This window comes from Phascolarctos cinereus, unplaced genomic scaffold (assembly GCF_003287225.1).
Source record: "Phascolarctos cinereus isolate Bilbo 61053 unplaced genomic scaffold, phaCin_HiC Scaffold_3;HRSCAF=262, whole genome shotgun sequence".
NCBI lineage: Eukaryota > Metazoa > Chordata > Mammalia > Diprotodontia > Phascolarctidae > Phascolarctos > Phascolarctos cinereus.
In genome coordinates this window covers 1,315,514-1,333,972 of record NW_027555736.1, presented here as the reverse complement: position 1 = coordinate 1,333,972, position 18,459 = coordinate 1,315,514, and the positions used below count along the sequence as shown (strand labels likewise).

Sequence of the window (18,459 nt, the reverse complement as noted above, 5' to 3'; positions counted from 1 at the left end):
GACAGTCACTTCCCTGTGACAGCTCCTGTTTGTCTTGGGCCCTGAGAACTCGGGATGCTGAACTCCCTCTCCTTGTCTGGGATGCGAGGTTGGAAGGCCCTGGACCACTGGCTGAGGGAGCCGGAGCCTTCTGTGTAAAGAAAAGTGCCCGACATAATTGCCATTTTAAAATCAATTAGAGCTGCTCAGGGGCACTTTGTATTCACTGGCCTGTCCCCCAGCGGCTGGGAGTTTGTAAACCTCTTGTGTTCAATACAGCTGTCCCTTAAAATGCATTTTACCTTAATTATCTTATATCCGTAATGCACGATGTACTTTTCTTGAGAACATTTAGAGGAATGAAATGGTGATTGAAAGCTAATGATTTCCAAAAGACAAAAGATGGAAGTCTGAGTGAGCTCAATCATGATTCAGATTCTCCACATGATTTAATTGGCCTAAAAGTATTGATTTTCTGTTAGAGCCATTTAGATTTCTTAAAAAAAAAAAGCCAAGCTAAACTAAATAAAGTAAAATTTATAATTAAAAAGGAGACTGAGATTAAGATAAATATTTTTCTCTCCCAATTTCCTGGGCTACATTAATTATTAAAACTTGATTTGAAATGTCTGTACTATGGAATATTTTGCATGGTGTAAATGCATCTCATTTTTTAAAAGCATATGTACGCAGAAGAAAACTCCCAGCCTTGTCTTGATTGTTTTTTTCGCTCTCAGAAGGCACATTCCTTAGCTCACTCTGCCTGGCATGGGTTAGATATGTTCTAATGGGGATCCCCTTCATTAACGGTCTGGATCAGGTGGCCACTGAGGACCAGAACCCATCTTTCAAAATCTGGGAGTTGGGGAAATTCCAGGAAAAACAGCCTTGCCCCCGAATACCCGGCTTCGGGGAAACGAGGCTGGGTGGCGGGGCTAGGCCCTTCAGGCTTTCCTGAGAACAGCTAGATGAGCGATTAGGGGAAAATCCCATTTGAATTTTCACTCCTCTTGGGGGAGGTGCAGCCCAAGCCTATCACTGCCTTCCATCCTTGGACACTCAGAGACCCAGAGATGCTGCCCTTTCGGCATCCTCTCTGCCTGGTGTCACTGCTACAGCCTCCTAAGAGCCCCCGGGCCAAGGGGCCTGGCCACTGCCCTACCCGATTAGACTGACAGCAGCTGAGAGTAGGACTGTTTCTGGACCCCCTGCCCTTGGCATACTTCCTGGCACTGAGTAAATGCTTAATGAATGCTTTTTCATTCATTCATTCATGCATTCATTCACGTTTCATTCATTCACGTTTCATTCATTCATTCATTCTTAGGTTTGAAACTGGTCTGTGCTGGAAGAGGCTGGACAATCAGTGCTCTCTCCTGGGCCCAAGGACACTGTGGTCAGTGTGGGAGCTCTGATGTTTTCTACTTTGCGCCTGGGCCAGCTTGCCCCACTTCCCCAGGAGCCGTACTTCTGAGGCTCTGTCAGACGCAGACGCTGTGTGGTCACCAGATTGGCCAGGCACTCCCAAGCCCCAACTACACCCCTTCCCCCATCGCAGGGACTGCAGGTGACATCACTGCAGCCCCTTGTGTTCATTTTGTATGGATCATGTTCACATTCTCTCTCCTGATAGAGTAGAAGCCCCTTGTGGGCAGGCCATTCAGCTCTGTTCACTTTGGAGTCCCGGTGCCTGGCCCTGAGGGGGTGCTTGATAAAGGCTTGTAAATGGACTCACGGTGGTTTGTCTTGGTATGTCTCATGTCACCAGTTCTGGTGTCTGCTGACGCCTGGGTGCTGAGCCCCTGGTGCTCTGGGCGGCTCGGGCGGGGTGGGGCTGGGTCCTTGGGCCCAGCCTCCTCCCTGGCTGTCATCTCCCACTTTTCCACCCTTCCCTCCCTACATTATGGTAATGCAGCATTTTAGCGGGTTTATTAATGCCGCAGAATTTACGATGGTCCAACAGGAGATATTAAGTTGTGATTGTAGAAAGTGTTTAGCCTCCCCATTGGAAGGAAGGACGCGACCTGGCTTTGGCAGACGCAGCCACATCCATTTTGTTTCCTAATTAAGGCAGCCGCCACCATGAGCTTTGACAGAGTTCAGCCCCTCCGTGTACAGCTTGCCAGGCTCCATGGGGTGGGCTTTATAAAATTCTCTTTAATTCAGGAACAGAATGTCATTAACTTTGTAAGTGGATGAATACAATGGACAAGCAATTTAATTAACTTGTAACATTGGATGTTGGAGAGCAGACTAAAGGAGGGGATGCTTGCGTTCCTCCCGGTGACTGCCAGCCTCGAAAGGGACTTGATTGGGACAGGGCAGAGAAGGCAACGACCAGGTCCACTCATGTCATGCTTAACCTTCAAGTCTGAAATGGGGGATTTGGTGCCTGGTAAATGTGTTACTTTTCATTGGGAGGCAGCAACAAAAATCCAGGGGGATGCAGGTGCGGCCTGCCAGCCACCATGATGAGCTCGCTGCTGCATTTGTCGGCTGTCTGTCCCTGTCCCTGCCCCAGCCCCAGTGGAGGCTAAGTGAGACAGCCCCGGAGGCCCACCTGTCCTCCTCCAGGTAGTTACTGCAGGGCCTCAGGGGGTGGGGAGCAGGAAGCAGAGCCCTCCTCTTTGGACTGGCCAGTGGGGCCCTTTGCTTTGGTTGATTGTGCTGACTGGGTATAAGGGTTTGTGGGTTGTTTGTATTTTTTTCAGTAGAGAGCTGGGGAAGTAGGAGAGGAAAACCTTAAATGTTTGTTATCTGAAAAATAAGACCTGTGGATTCTCATGCAGTTGGTGCCTGTGAAGTCAAACAAAACACCTCTCGGTGGCAAGAACAACCCCCTGCTCTTTGCCCAGACCCAATTCAGACCAATTCCAGAGGATTCACCAGCATCTGGCTTGGCACTGCCCTCTCAGGGCTTACACTGGCCAGGCCTCAGTGGCCCCAGGCAGCATCTCTGTGGAGGCTGCCACCAAGTACCACGGTCCCTCTTGTAGTCTGAGCCAGCTCAGCTGGCCCCTCAGATCTTTGCCCCCAGAGCCCATCCTCTCTGCTTGCCTGTAGAAATGCTATGGAAATGTGACCTGGTGTAATTATTAGCAAATGCTTATTCATCATTGATTGACACCCTTTATAGTTATTCCATGTCTGGCCTATGCTGATATATGTACTTCTTGTATCCACCCGTGAACCGTGAGCTCCTGGTATTGGCGTCTCCACTCTGAGCCTCATGCTGGGCACATAGTGAGTGCCTGGTCAAAGCTTCATTCATTCATTCATTCATTCATTCATTCATTCATTCATTCATATTCTGTTATTAGGCCATTGCTCTCCTAACATCAGTTTCTCTCAGTCTGACCCTGACCGCCATTTTGTATCTTCTGTGGATAAAGAAAGAAATCTCTTGTCCTTCTGCCTGGGACCAGGTGTTTTATCAAGTCAAGTCAAGAAGCATTCATTGAGTACCTACTATGTGTCTGGCCCATGTTTAGCCCTGGAGTCACAAGAAAAAAGGCAAAGCTGTGATAGATACAGGGTTAGATAGGACTCCATTGCCTAAGAAAAATGGGGTCACTCCTCAGAGACCCTCGTTCCAAACCATTTTACTTCAGACGGGCACTCAGAGGTCCTTCCTTCCTGACTCTCTCTCCTGAATATTTATCACCTGCTACAAGTGGACTTGATAACCAGTCCATCGTGTGTGTGTGTGTGTGTGTGTGTGTGTGTGTGTGTGTGTGTGTGTGTGTGTGACAGAGACAGACAGAGAAGAGGGGGGAAGGGTCCTTGGCTCCCACCCCACCAGCAGGCAGTTACTGCTTCTGACCCCTCTCTACTCTCCCATTCTCCATAGCTCCCCCTGGTCAGGGGCCCCCCCTCTTAGTGCCATCCCCACCAAGATCAAGGATAGTTCCAGGGTCTTCTCTCACAGGACTTCCTGTCTCCTTCCCAGGGTTGCCCCCTTAATTCTTACCTCAAGCTAAGCACTCCCTTCAGAAGCAGCCCATGGATGGAGGTTGGGGGTCTCTAAGTCAGGACGCTCTCTTTTATTCTGGGCTGAGCATTCTAGTATCTTATTTTCCTCCCTCCTTCTCTCTTTTCTTTGTGGCTGGCATAGGCTCCCATCTCCTCTGCTGAGAAGTCTTTTTGCTGACCCACTTCCCATCCCACATGGGTTTCCCCTCCCTCCAGCTTTTCTCACTTCACTTCCTTAGGAAAGAAGAAACACACTTCATGTATTATCTTTCATGCAAGTAAGTTGAATGCCGAAAAGATCTCTTTGTAATTATTTTGCCTATTCCTTCTGAACTGAAGGCCCAAATGAGAAAGATCTCATCAGATTACAAGATTCAGGGCTGGAAAGGATGTTAGCCCAGGGTATCTTTTCAGGGTCCTACAAAGACTGAATGTTGGGGCTGGGATTCAAACCCTGCTCCTCAGATCCAAATCTTGTGCTACCTGGCCACTTCAGCCTCCAGTTCCTGCTTCAGTCAGGATCTGACTTTGTCAGTCATCCATCCATCCATCCATCCATCCATCCATCCATCCATCCATCCATTTGTCCATCCATCCATCCAGCCATCCGTCCATCCATCCACCTACCCACCTATCCATCCATCCATCCATCCATCCATCCGTCCATCCATCCATCCATCCATCCACCTATCCACCCATCCATCCATCCATCCATCCATCCATCCATCCATCCATCCATCCATCCACCTATCCACCCATCCATCCATCCATCCATTCATCCATCCTTCTATCCATCCATCCATACATCTATTCACCCATCTATCCATCCATCCCTCCATCCATCCATCCATCCATCCATCCATCCATCCATCCGTCTGTCCATCTATCCATCCGTCTGTCCATCCATCCATTCATCTATCCGTCCATCTATTCCACCAACCTATTCATCTGTCCCTCCATCCATCCATCCATCTATCCATCCACCCATCCACCCATACAAGCACCCTCTGAGGTCAGAGAAAGCCCAAGCTTGTCTTTGCCCCATGAGCATCATGTTCTGCAGCCAGAGCAGGGATCTCGGTGTTGCCTCTTATGCCCAGGGGCTTCCTGGCACAGGAATGGTGCCCTTCTGGCAGCCCTGGTTCTGTACTCGGTAAGCCAGTCCACAGTCCCTTCTTTGATAATGGGTATGGTGTGTTTCCTTTCTAACTTCTGTCTTCTGTGGTGGCCCTTGGCCAGTACAGTGGGTAATGATGTGTACAGGGTGGGTTACTGATGCCTGCCATGGTGGGCAGGACTTGGATGCCTGTGTGGTGCTGGGCCAGTCACGGACCCTCTAGGCCTCAGTTTCCTCTGCTGTAAGTTGTCAGGATTGATTGGGCTCTCAATGGCTGTAGGGCACTGATGCCTTTGGTGATCCAGGGGAGTCTGCGTTTTCCCATCGTCTGCTGTGCTTGGGCCATATGGAAGTGGGATCCCCACCCTCAGAGCCTCAGCTTCCACTGGCCCCAGGTGCCCATTGCTGAGGCTTATAAGGGACAAGGCCGCCTCTGTCTTTCTGTGGGCTGCGTTTGTTCCTGGAAACTGGCATGGATAGACTGGGGATGGGCGTGGGAAGGGGTCAGTCTTAGCCTGTTCTAAATGATCCACCTTCCAATTTAAAAGAAACCTGCAGGCAGTCCCCTGCTGTCAGTCAGTCACCTTAGTATGTCTGTCTGTCCCTAGGCTAGCTGGATGTTTCCTTGCTTATCTCCTGGGTTTATTTGATTTCCTGAAGGGGGGGTGGGGATGTCCGTGCAAAGTTTCTCCCCCTTCATGGAATCCTAAAGCATCATACCTGGAAGACAGCCTTCTGGGCCTTGTGGCCCAGCCCCCTCAGGCACAGAGCAGGAAACTGAGGTTCAACAAATAGAAGGTGCGGGGGCAGCAGCCTCGTGGCCCTGAGCTCCGGGAGGATAAGCTCATCATGTGGAGGCTTCAGCTTTGGTCCTCAGTGGGACTCTGCCTCTCCCCTCTGATTGGAGGGCTGGAGGGCAGAGCAAGGAGCCCATTCCAAGGCCTCCTAAATCTCCCTTCCCAAGGACTCCCAATCTCTCACCAATTCTTCCTCTCTCACCAGTGGCTCTGCTCAGGCTTGACTGCACCAGGGGGCGACCCCTTGTGGCCTCCTTTTGTGTATTGGCTCCCCTTGAGGGCAGGGACAGCACTTAGCACAATGCCTAGCACATAGTAGGAGATTCACACCCTTCATTGCATTGGAGACTGCTGCCCAACATCGAGGCCAGTGAAAGGAGAGGACTTGGAGAGCTGACCAGCCCTCGCTCCTAGCCACATGGGTGCGGGCAAGGCGTCTGACCTCTTTTGGGCCTTAGCTTCTTCCTTCCTGGGGAGGACCCAGGAGATGAGTGTGGGCTGTCCTGGTCAGGGTCCTCCTGGCCTCCCTCCTGGGCTGCTGGGGAGGAAGCAGAGGCCCTGGGAGGTCGAGGGTCCTCTAGGTCCGCCAGCGAGTCGCTGCCTGAGGACGCCGACCCCAGATGCTGAGGCGTCCAGCTCGGTGCGTCCCCTGCTGCTGCTCCGGCTCTTGGGATTGGCTCTTGGGATCATTTGTAGTAAGGGCTGCTTTCCAGCGCCCTGTTCCCTGCTGCCAAAAGTGCGAGTCGGGTGCAGATCTGGGAGGCCGGGGTGTCCCAGTGGAGCCACCTTCCCTGTCCACCCCCAGGCCCGTCAGTCTGTTTCTATGTCTGTCTAGAAGGGCTCATGCCAAGCTGACCATGGGGGGTGGGGGCGGGCTATTAAAAAGTTAAGGAGTCCACTGTGACTCTTTCCTATCTCAGTAGGCAATGCTGATGCTAATGGTGTGTACTTTGGGAGATAAATCTAATTCAGGAAATGATAAATTACTGACGCCCTGCCCTCATTGCTTGCAAACACTACCTGATAGAGGATTTTTTAATGAGTTAATCTGTGTGAGGCAGTTTGCCACCCCTGTGAGTCATTGGCCTGGTGCTGGTTGGGGTGAAGGTGGGCTCCCTCAGCCGCTCCTAGGGGTCTGCTCAGTGGATGATTCTCTTCTTTTGGCCAGTGCCCTCTGCCCCAGAGTGTCAGCTCGGCATGTTCCCTGTGGCCATCAGAGCCCACTCTTCACTGGGCACTCAGGTCTCCCCCAGCCCAGTTACGTAGCCTTTATGTGGTATTTTCAGCTCTTCATTCCTGCCAGCTCCCCGGGAGCAAAGGAAAGCAGAAGGGGGCTCTGCTGGGGAGGGTCCTCCAAGGGAAAGCCCCCCCCCGAAGGCTGTCACAAGTGCCCTATGTTCTTGCTTCCTGCCCATTGGGGCAGGGGAGCCGGGGACAGACAGTGGGAGTCTGGAAGCCTGGGTCCGATGGAGCTTCCCCTCCCAGTGGGCCGTGTGACCTGGGAAGCTTCTCCTCCCCCTGGTCTCCTTCACTGTCAGATGCTCGGCTGGGCGGGATCTCTGGGGTCCTTCCACCCTTGCCAGTCTGAAGCCAGCCCCGTGGCACTGGGTGGTGAGCTCACCCCCAGCCACATATGACGGTGTCTCATAATGCCTTGTACGCTCTCGGTTTGTGCGAGGTCCTTAACAAAGGGAGCTGCCTGGGAGGTGGGGTTTCGCCACCGCAGAATTTCCTGGGGATGAATTCAGAACAACCAGTGCCTTCATGACTTCTTTCTTTTTGTGCCTGAAATATGGCAGCTAATAGACTGAATTTTACTCATGGAAAATTAATAAGCGCTCGTGACGGTCAGGTTTATAAATATGTAAAAATGGTTTTAATTGTTTTTAGCCCACCAGGCAGGTAATCAATAATCACAGCCGTGACAAACACACTGTTGACATACGCCTGAGTCGAAAGGCTCCGGAGGAGATAGGGGCTTCCTGTCAGCGGGCGCGGGCTAATTCATATTCAGACATTGTCATGGGCCATGATAAATGGATGCCTTGAACTGGATTGATAGAGTTGGTTAAACATTGAAAAAGTTGGGTTGAACTTTGACTTAAAATATTCATTAGTGCTAATTATGGATTTTCTGACTACATGAATTACCGTTTCTCTGCCCTCATTGACCATTTATTTTCAATTTATTTATTGCAATCTCCATAATATTATATTAGCCTTATTGCACTCAGTGAGGTCATGCAGGCAAGCCTGCGCTGGCCCTTGTGTGCTGGGAGCTTCCTTGAGGGGGAGTCACATGTGAGGCCGGGAGGGGGGGAGGGGCACACAGACCAAGAGACTCTCGTTTTCTGTCTCTGCGTCTGTCTCTCTCAGGGTTGAGGTCATCTCTGTCTCATACAAAAGTTAGGCAGCCTGCCTTCCACGCTGTCTGTTTTTGTAGTGTGGTCCCAACATCTTGCCACGGGGCTCTGTGGTCCCGTGGCAGGCGCCGCTGCCCCCAGCACAGTTGTGGCTGGCGATTTTCCGTGAGGTCGAGTTGCTCGGTCTCCACTTCTCCTGGGGCTGATTGGTGGCTGTTTTGTTTGAATGACTTTGCTGCATCCTGGCCTGGTCCCCTTGGCTTCCCCTGAGCTCCTTGGTCTGTGGGCAGGTGATTGTGGATTGAGGTTTGCACGATTCTCCTTATGCTTTCATCCTCTCTTGTGAGTCACTTGGTTTCTGTCTCTCTTTGTCAGGTGAGCTTGTGCTCTGTAGATGCTCAGTCTTCAAAAAGCAGCTCACAATTTTATCATTCTGTCTTGTGATTTTTTTTTTTGATGAGGCAATTGGAATCAAGTGACTTTGCCCAGGATCACACAGCTAGTAAGTGTCAAGTACCCGAGGCCAGATTTGAACTCAGGTCCTCCTGACTCCAAGGCCGGAGCTCTATCTACTGTGCCCCCTAGTTGCCCCCTCTATCTTGTGATTTTTTTTTTCCAGCCAAAGTCAAGGTTTATTAGAACATCCGTCATCTTGGGCAGACTCTTAAAGAGTCTGAATGTTAGTGAGCTATTGGCTAGATTGTAAAAATCTGAGCAGCAGCTAGATTTTGAGAATCCAAGCTGTCTTGTGATTTCCAAGGTACTTGATTTCTCCTCCAGTTTTCTTCTTTTGTGCTTATCTTAACGGGAGTTTTCAGTCTTTTTAATTGTGTGTCCATTTATTGGCCCTCTTTGCTCCCCATTTTGCTGACAGATTTTTTGGGAATAGAAGTTTTCCTGTGAGCATGGCATGTGCCGGGGCCCGTGAGTCTGGGGGAGCCGCCTCGTCAGCCTCTCTCTAATGTGATTTGTTCTAGGACTGCTCTTTAGTCAGATATCGTTGCTGATCTCCATTGGCTCTGCACCTGTTGCCTCTTTCACCTTTCTTTGCTCATGTTTGATTGCATTATGATTGGTGGGGTGATGCGTTTGCAGAATGGCGAGCCACCGTCAGAGCCAAGGAGGCCAGGTGACGGTCGTGCCTCTGACTCAGGCTGGCCATGAGACCCTGCTCAGAGCCATCACCTCTCGGGGCTCGCGGGCGCCTCTGAGACCAGAAGTGGCATGGCGGGTGGTGCTCTGCGTGGGATAAGAGGGAGTTTCCTCAACAGTGGCATCTTAGGTGCACACACACACACATTGTGAGACATGAGAGATGGGAGACATGGGCACACGACCGCCCACCACGGCTCTGTGAGCAAAGCAGAATATGAGCAAAGCAGCTCAAAAGAACCATGAGAGGCCCAGACTCAGAGCCAGCTCCACTCCAGATGTTCCCGGGGACTGTTTGGGCCCGACCTGGGGTAGAGCCGCCAAGGCTTAAATTGGTCTGATCAGCCACAGTGGGTCGCCCTGGACCTTGACCCAGACATGGCGATATCACTTTGGTCCTCTTTGAGCTCCAAGGACTGGAGCAAACACAAAACAGATCCAAAGGTCTGGTGAGGGTCCCTACCCAAAAGGGGGATGGATATCACTCATGAAGCAGAATAAAGAAGACAAAGCTGGGAAGGTGGCCAGACCAGACCAAACAATGATGGGCAGACCAGTGCCGGGGGCAGCGTGATTGGGAGGTTGTCGAGGGACCCGTGTGTGAGGCCCCTGAAGGGAGGAGACCACGCCCAAGATAGGGGAAGAAAAAAATCCGGGACCTCATTAATAACCCACATTGTCATGGGCCTGAGAAAACTCCTAACTACTGACCTGTACACCTTCTCTCCCATATTTCCAACATCTTTATGAGGGTCATCCATAGTCAGTCTGAGTGTACCCTTGATGATGGCACTTGGAGGGAGCAAGCAGGATTTCACACTCTTTGTCCAACAATGACCACATCTTCTGCCATCTCATAGTCATTTGAAGGATGTACAGAATATCTGGCCTTATTGTTTGTTGATGAAGGCACATTTGATTTGTTGGAACAAAATGCAGCCTTTATAGACTTTTTAGAGCAAAGCATCCTGCATCCATGTATCATTCAGGATTCCATGAAAGATGTGACCACAGAAATAAGTCTGTTCAGTGACCCTCTGGTCATAAGTGTCACGCAGGGCTACAGCAGGGAAGCGTGGAGGAGACCAGGGCAGTCTGGGTTAAGGAGGGATTCCCCGGGGGTGGGGAAGGTTGCTCCTCAGGGGTGCCACCTACAGCAAGCCTCCAGACAGCACAGGGTGTAGCGGAAGAAAACAGGTCTGGCTGTCCGTCAACCGGGGAAGACCCTGCAGATGAGTGATTTCTGTTGCCCAGATTTCAGTGTGCATCTAAGAGACACTCCTAAGAATGAGCTGAGCCCAGAATTGAAGAGGAGAAGGAAAGTCATATAGAGGTCTGTTGGAAATGGCCAAGTTCCCTCAATAACCCCTGACTTTCCGTGAAAGGACTCAGCAGAGAAGACCTTTAAGTAACAGGAACTCCTTGGGCATTTTAAATGTGATTTGATCTGGAAGCTGTGTTTACACCTAGCATTTTGGGAACAATATCTGCTTTATGAAATCAGGACCACCTACCTTGTCACCAAATAAGGAGACCTGAACCAGTGCTCTGAAGGGTGACTCTTGACAAGAAAGTGCTGACAACTGACCCATTCAGTTAGACTAGAAAGAGAACCTTGATTACAGTCCCCTGGCTCTCTGCTGGTAGGCAGGAAGCACCCTGCGCCTCTTGGGTCCGGCTCACACACCCTTGCCACAGACATTTCCTGGGGGTTGAGATCTTTGGTTGCTTTTCAGGGCCCATCCATGGTAGACAGAAGGGACCTGGCTTTGTGCAGCCCACAGTTTGGCTTGAGAAATGCCAGTTCTTCTCCTTTTTAAGTCTTCCCTGTAAAACTCAGCCCCGTGGAGCCCTGGCTGGAGAAAGTGACCATGAGGCCAGTCTTGATTTTCTTCTGGGCTTTACCTTCTTGTTCTAGCAGGGAAGGTGGATTTTGTTTTCGAAGTGCATATTATTAGGAATAGACGGGCAAAGCAAACTGTGTGTGTGCAGAGCTGGGGGGCCCTCGGAGGACGGAGGAGACCCTTCTGTTATTCATTCGAGAAATCCATCACAGAGGGGGTCATTGAACCCACTTGCCCCAGTAGGGGTTCAGTGCTGGCCAAATATTTAATTGCCTTCCAGTGGGCCTGGGCCTGAGGCCAGGACACCCTTGGGCAGCAGGAAAGGACCAGTCTCTCTGCCATACTCAGTGTAACAGCAGGCCTGCATTCACCTTGGGTCAGGTTTTCTTCCACGCAGTCTTTGGGCATGTGTGTGGCTTGTCTGTCTATACCCACCTCTCCCCAAGAGGAAGAGTGTTGTAGCTGCAGCTCTGGGCACTGGTGTCGCTGTAAGGGTAGACACCCACTCTCATTCCCCCTCTGGAGCAGGGTGCCTGGGTCACAAGGAGCAGCCCTCATCACTTAATTCCCTGGCAGCATCTTCTGCTGGATGAACTGAGATGCCTAGGAAATGGGCAGCAGCCTGAGCTTCTGCTTTTGACAAATCAGCAACTGTTCACTCTCTCCCTGGTGTTTCATAAATAATGCAGGAGGCATTGAGGCAGAACACAACCAGCTAGGGTGGGCTGGGGGTGGGCTCTCTGTGCTGCGCCCGAAAGACAAGATGGGGCTCAGTCAGCCCCTTGTGGAGGATGCAGGGCCTCCGGGCCGGCCCCTAGGGCTCCATATCACTGTCCCTGGCAGAACCCCTGGGCCCCCAGCCCCCCAGGGCTCCTCCTGTGCAGCCTCTGGGCCTCAGGGAGACTGCCCAAGTGAAGGGCGTTTCTGGATTGCAGAGGGTGGTTCCCTAGTCCTTGTGAGCTCACCAGAGCTCCCACGTGTAGCTCCCAGAACACAGGCCTCAGAGCCTTGAGGCCCATCATGCTGCACCATGCAGAGGGCTGCATGGCTGGCTCCCTCAGCAGCTCTAGTTGAGAGGCCTGTGCAGGGGATCGGTATGGCTGGTGCCTGGGCTGCATGTCGGGCTCGTTGAGGGGAGAGCTGACCTCGATGTGGGCTCACGGGGCCTTTGGTGGGGGCGGGGGGCAGTTCTGCTCGGTACTCACAGATGGATGTTTGGGGAGCTGCTCTGTCCATCCAGCCATCTGTGCATCCGTGGTCCTGGAGGTCAGAGGAATATGCCTGCCGGTCACTCATACGTCCGTCTGTAGAACTGCCGCCGGTGCGGGCCCTGCCAATCAGGCTGTCTCCTCCATTCTGTCCTGTGGGGGAGAGGTTTAGGCCTCTTCGCAGCCACCTTCCTTGCCAGGCCAGCCGGGCCTTCTGTGGCACTTCGGCCTCCATCCCTCCTGTATCAGTCGGCCTCCAGTTAAAATGGTCTCTTCAGGATTTCAGAATCCAGACGTGTGACCCTAGGTCAAAGTGTAGTTGGGAAGTTTCACAAAATAAGTCATGAGACGGCAGCACACAGATGATGTGAATAGGAGGGTTTTCTAAGTCAATCTGGGGCCTGTGGGGGTCCTGAGGGATGGCTCGATGCCCCTTCTCCTTTGAGGCTGACCCCCCCATCTTGGGGGGCGCCGGGGAGGGTCTTACCAGAGCGCCAGCAGCGGCCCCGGTATCGATGGTGGCTGGGTGTGGCCAACCCATGGACGTGTCTGGGCTGCCCAGGAGTGAGTGAGTTTATGGGCTGGGGGATTGGGGGGCTTCTTGTGAGAGGTGCATAGCCACGTCCCCTGTGAGAATGTGGGGCGGAAGCCCCAGACAGATCCGTCTGAGGAAGGAGCCGAGGCAGGAAGGACAGCTAGCTGCGGCCGCGGCCACGGCCACCGCCGCGATCTTTCCTGGTTCCCTTAAGCTCACGGCCGCCGCTTTGATGCATCAGGGCCCTGTGAATGTTGATTTCTGGTTGGTTTTAAAGACGCAGCTGAAGAGGTGCCTGCTTCCTAATTCGTTTCTGTTGGTTTTCCTCCCCAGGCGCTGGGAAGCTTCTATTTCCTTCATGAATCCTTAAAGAACATCTACCAGTTTGACTTTAAAGGTAAGTCTAGTGTCCGCTCTCCCTGGGTCAGGGGTCCCTGTGACACGTGGGGCCTACTCTTGGGGCTGCAGTGAGGCCCAGGGCCCCCCGGGGCCACTGGGGTGCGATGGATGACCACGGGGCAGCCGAATCCCTCGCGGGCAGCATCCCAGCCTGCTGGGATCGCCAGCCTTGGAGCGAGGAGGTGGCCCTGGGACCTTGGTGGGGTGGTGGGGTGGCGGTCAGCCAGCAATTACTAAGTGCAGGTCACTGTGCTGCGTACCTGGGGTGCACACAAAGGGTCGAGGGCATCCTGGTTTGCAGGCTGGGGCGAGGTGGGGGAACAGCAAGAGCCACCCTGGGAAATGAGTAATGACGTCCATAATCTTAATGATGTAATAGCCAGCGTCTGTGTAAACAGAAGATGCTGGTCAGTCCCACTCATAGCAGACAGAAGCATAGAAAAACCGCGTACGTGTGGATGTGTGCACATTGATGGGTATGTGTCTGCATTTGTTTGTGTAAGTTGTGGGTATGGATTGTACTTGTGGACGTTGTGTGTGATACGTACACACACAGAGCCTCTCGGCCATCCATCCGGCCCTCTCAATTGAAGACCTCCCAGAGTGCTGGACAGCGCAGAGGCTTTGGGTCCACAGTGAGGGAGAGACAGAGACCAAAACAGAGAATGTGTGCGTGCGTGTTTGTGACTGTGTGTGACTGTGTGAGTGTGCCTGTGTATGGGTGTGTTTGTGTGTGTGTGTGTGTGTGACTGTGTGAGTGTGTCTGTATGTGTGAGTGCATTTCTGTGTGAGAGTGTGGCTGCATAGGGGTGTGTCTGTGTGGGTGTGACTGTGTGGCTTTATGTGAATGTGAGTGTGGCTGTGTGGGTAAGTGTGACTGTGTATGGGTGTGTTTGTGTATGTAAGTGTGGCTGTGTAGGAGTATGACTGTGTGGGTGTGACTGTGAGTGTGGCTGTAGGGGTAAGTGTAACTGTGTGAATGTGACCATTGCTTCACATCCAAGAGGGTCCAGAGCTGGGCCTTGGAAGCGAGGTGGGCCTGGCAGCTCTGCTGGCTGAGGAACGCCTGGGGGCAGGGAGGAGGAGTATTCTGCTGGCTGGCTTGGGTTAGGGTTGGGAGTCAAGGTGGCACATTTGCGTAGGGTCCGATGTGGGGCTTCCCCATCAGGGGAATGATCCCAGTCAGTGCTGCCTCGGGGAGGTGGTCTCAGCACTAGTGTCAGGTGTGAGTTGTTGGTAGAATGGGGTAGAACAGCCTTCTGATTGGCAGAAATCATCTGGGAGGCCCCTTGGTGGGCCCACCGTCTTGGGTGGGCCGCTGTGGCCCCTGGGGCCTCGGAGCCTCTGGACAGATAGGATGTCTCCTTTCTCCTGAGCTTGGCTCTTGGGCTGGTGCTGTCCGTCAGTCTCACTGGGGCGAGGGTGTGAGATACTGGTGCGGCTCAGACCCATCGGTCCACAGGGACTTCGCCTGACAGAGATGCGGACTTTACAAAGACGCGTTGACTGCCCGTGGGAAGTGGTGGCTGTGACTGACCGGATGTGAAGGTCCAGAAGGCCGCACTGCCCTCAGATGGTCTCCATCCACCCTGCGTGCGCTCTAGCCAAGCCCGGACCCCTCCTCAGGCCCACTGAGATCAGCAGAAGGGATTGCCCGTGGCCCACGGTGTTGGTGCAAGAGGAGTGTCGTGGCCAATGGGACACAGGTCTTGTCTTGCCTCTCAAAGGACAGAGCCGGGCTCCTTGGCACGGCGACTCCATCCCCAGAGGGGCAGCTGGGTGTGTATGGGTTGGACCCTTTACCTCTGGCTCTGCCTCCTCATCCCTGGGAGGCGTCCCTCTGTGCTCCCCGACTCAGTTGGCAGGCCCATCGCAGACAAGATGGTCATGCAGAAGGGTCCTGGGAAGAGGCAGAATGAAAAAGCCTCAGTATTGGGGGGGATAAGGGGGAAGTGGAAATAAGGCAGCGATAGCTTTTCTCCACCTCATTCTTTCCACATGCATTTATTAAGCCCCTGCTGCATACCAGGTACCACAGTGGGTGCATGGCCTGCCCTAAAAGGACTTCCAGCTTTTTAGCAGAGATGCCCTGTGTGTGTGTGAAGACGTCAACACAACCCAGTGTTCTGGAGGGAACAGATATTTCGGACACAGCCTGGGAGGGAATTGGCACTGCCCAGTTCTGCAGATTTGTTACAAGCATTTTCTTTTTTCTTTTGTTTTTCCAAATGTTTTGGGGTGGGAGAGAATTAAACGCTTGTTTGTTTTGTCAAAATAAAATAAACGAAGGAAGCTCGGGCTTTGAAGAGGTCGGGGTGAAGAAGGAAGCCCAGCTGAGGGCAGGCGGAGCGCTCAGCCCATCTGCCTTAGTTTCCTCTTCTCTGAAATGGGGGTGAAGATAGCCCCTAGTTCCCAGCGTTGTCGTGAGGAGCCAGTGGGGTGAGAATGTGAAGAGCACAGTGCCTGGCACCTAGCAAACGCTCTATGCGCCTTGAGTTCTCAGATCTGGGAGGCAACCTCGTGGGTAGGGGCGCAGGGCGAAGCAGGAAGCATCTGAACCACTGCCTTCTGGAAAGGAAGAAGGGTGAGAAGCAGTAGAGCTCAGAGCCGGCTTCACCAGACTCGAAACCGGAAGGCAACTTTGCCTGTCAAGCTCTGGACAGCTTACATCACATCCCGCGGTCACCTCCGTGGGCTCATGGGACCTGAGTGGGAAAGGTGCCGTTTGCCGCTGTTCGTCTTTAGATCCCAAAGAAGACCGTGACGTGAGGGAGGGAGTCTGGGACTTGCGGGGAGTCAGATTTAGGTGAGGGGCCACTCGAAAGAAGGAGGAGGAAGAGGAAGAGGGATGACTTTCACACCGGCTTCTCGGCCAGTCACAGACATTACAATAAAGCATTTAGTGACGCGGGACTGAAAACCTCTAAGAAAACAGGTGAGGGGGGCAGTGGACAGAGCACCAACCCTGGAGGCAGGAGGGCCTGAGTTCAAATCCAGCCTCAGACACATAGTACTCACTAGCTGTGTGACCCTGGGCAAGTCACTTAACCCTGATTGCCTCACCAAAAAAAAAAAAAAAAAGCAGGTGAGAGGATAAAGGTGAAAAGTTCTTTGCATCAAATGTTCCCCATAAGGACGAGGCTCGGGATACATCGGTAACTGGCGCTTACGCACAAGACCAGGAGCCATTCCCCGACGAATAAGCGGTCAGAGAAGAGTTGTAAACTACTAGTCACCGTACGAAGCCTGTGCTGAGAGTCGCGTGCATCCAAGCAGCTCTGAAGGTATGCCTCTCACCCGGCGCACTGGCAAAGAGGAGGTGAGATGGAAACGATTTGTGTGGAGCTGCCCCAGAGAGGTGGGATGTGACTGTGCCATTGATGGAGCTGCACAGGGTCCCAACTTTCAGGAGAGTGACTTGGAATTAGGGGGGCCCTGGGACCCAGACCATCGCCAGGCACGTGCTCCGAGGGTGCCGATGACGCCCAGAAAGGTCCCGTGGCCACCGGAATGTTCGTGGCCGCACTTTGGGCAAGCGTAGAGCTGGGAGGAGTGGGGATGCCCGGCCCCTGGGAAGTAGCACTTACATAAGGTGAACCAGGTGGGACTGTAGGAATGACAAATGGGGAAAATCAGGGGATGCAAAATGAGGTAAGGAGGCCCAAGGACGGGCGACCGTGGAAATGCAGAGATGAGAAGGTGAAGCAGAAATCTCCATAATGACTGTGTCTGGCCCACGAGCAGCAGCCACCCAGTAAGGGGGCTCTGGGTACAGAATGTGGTGCATGCCCTCTCCCCTTTCTCCCACCCTCTCTGTCTCTCTTTCTGTGTCTCTGTCTGTCTCTCTGCTCTGTCTTTGCCTCCCTCTCCCCCTCTCTCTGTCTCTCTGTGCCTTTGTGTGTCTCTCTCTGTCTGTCTCTGTCTGCCTCTCTCTCTCTCTCTTCTCTGTCTTTGTCTTCCTCTCCCCCATCTTCCCACTCTCTCTATTTCTCTTTGTCTCTGTCTCATTCAATAGTCAGGCATGAAGAAGATGGCATAAAAATTGAAGATATAAAAACTAGATTTGTTCCGAAAAAGCCGCTGCCTGTGCTGGTGGCCCGGCCCTCGTGCATCTCCCATCTGTGCACAGCTGGTTAGCTTCTCAGTTTGCCCACAACAGGCCCCTTCATTTGGCGTGAACCTGAACGTGGAAGCTTCCCGTCCCAGGTCCTGAGGGCTGGGGGAACAAGGAGCAGAGGAGAAGGAAAGTGTGACCTTCCACTTTCCCAGGACACAGTCAGACAGAAGTGGGATTTCCACAGGGAGAGAGTCTGGACTTGGATGTGCTCTTGTGACATTGAATTTTTGAGCCCAAGTGCAAGACTTTACAATTTACCCCTGTGAAGTCTCCTCTTATTTTATTCAGGCCAATGCTCTGAGAACCTGTCAAGACCTTTCTTTCTTTCTAACCTTAATTCAGCTTTTCACAGCATTTTCTCTTCTCTGTTTGGATGTTTCATGAAGGAAGCGGCAGCAATGAGGGTGGGGGCAGGTGAATGGGGGACGTGTGTGTGAGGGTGTGCACGTGTGTTTGTGTGACAGTGTGTGTGTAGGGGGTTGGGGTGTGTGTGTGTGTTGTGAGAGTGTGTGAGTATGAAGGGGTATATATGTGTGTGGGTATATGTGTGTGAGGGTCTGTGCATGTGTGTGTGTGTGTGTGTGTGTGTGTGTGTGTTTTAAAGCTGGCTGTTTGTAGGTAAGGAGCTGATTCTCTTAGGCAGCTGCTAGGTGGCACCATAGTTCCCAGAACATGGGCCAGGAGTCAGGAAGACCTGAGTTCAAATCTGGCTTGAGACACTTAGTAGCTGTGTGCCTATGAGCAAATCATTTAACCTGTTTCTCTCAGTTTTTCTGTCTGCAGAATGGGGATAATTAGAGCCCTTAGCTCCAAGGGCTGTTGTAAGGCCACATAAGATGACAAGATAATCACAGTAAAGCACTTAGCGTGTGCCTGGCACCTAGTAGGTTCACTGTGAATGTTAGCATCGTCATCATCATCATCATCATCATCATCATGTTGCTTGCACTGGGTTGCAAAGATGCAGCTTCTCACT

At 52.4% G+C, this 18,459-nt stretch overlaps 1 protein-coding gene across 4 annotated transcripts in view; it reads left to right on the top strand.

The window, feature by feature from the left end:
* The window catches only part of INPP5A (inositol polyphosphate-5-phosphatase A), a 250,977-nt gene that overhangs the window by 143,579 nt on the left and 88,939 nt on the right, over window positions 1–18,459 (top strand). For all 4 annotated transcript variants that reach the window (XM_078150679.1, XM_078150677.1, XM_078150678.1 and 1 more), the window contains one exon: window positions 13,301–13,364. In XM_078150679.1, coding sequence (XP_078006805.1) covers window positions 13,301–13,364 — 64 coding nt within the window. The remainder of the gene's footprint in view (window positions 1–13,300; window positions 13,365–18,459) is intronic.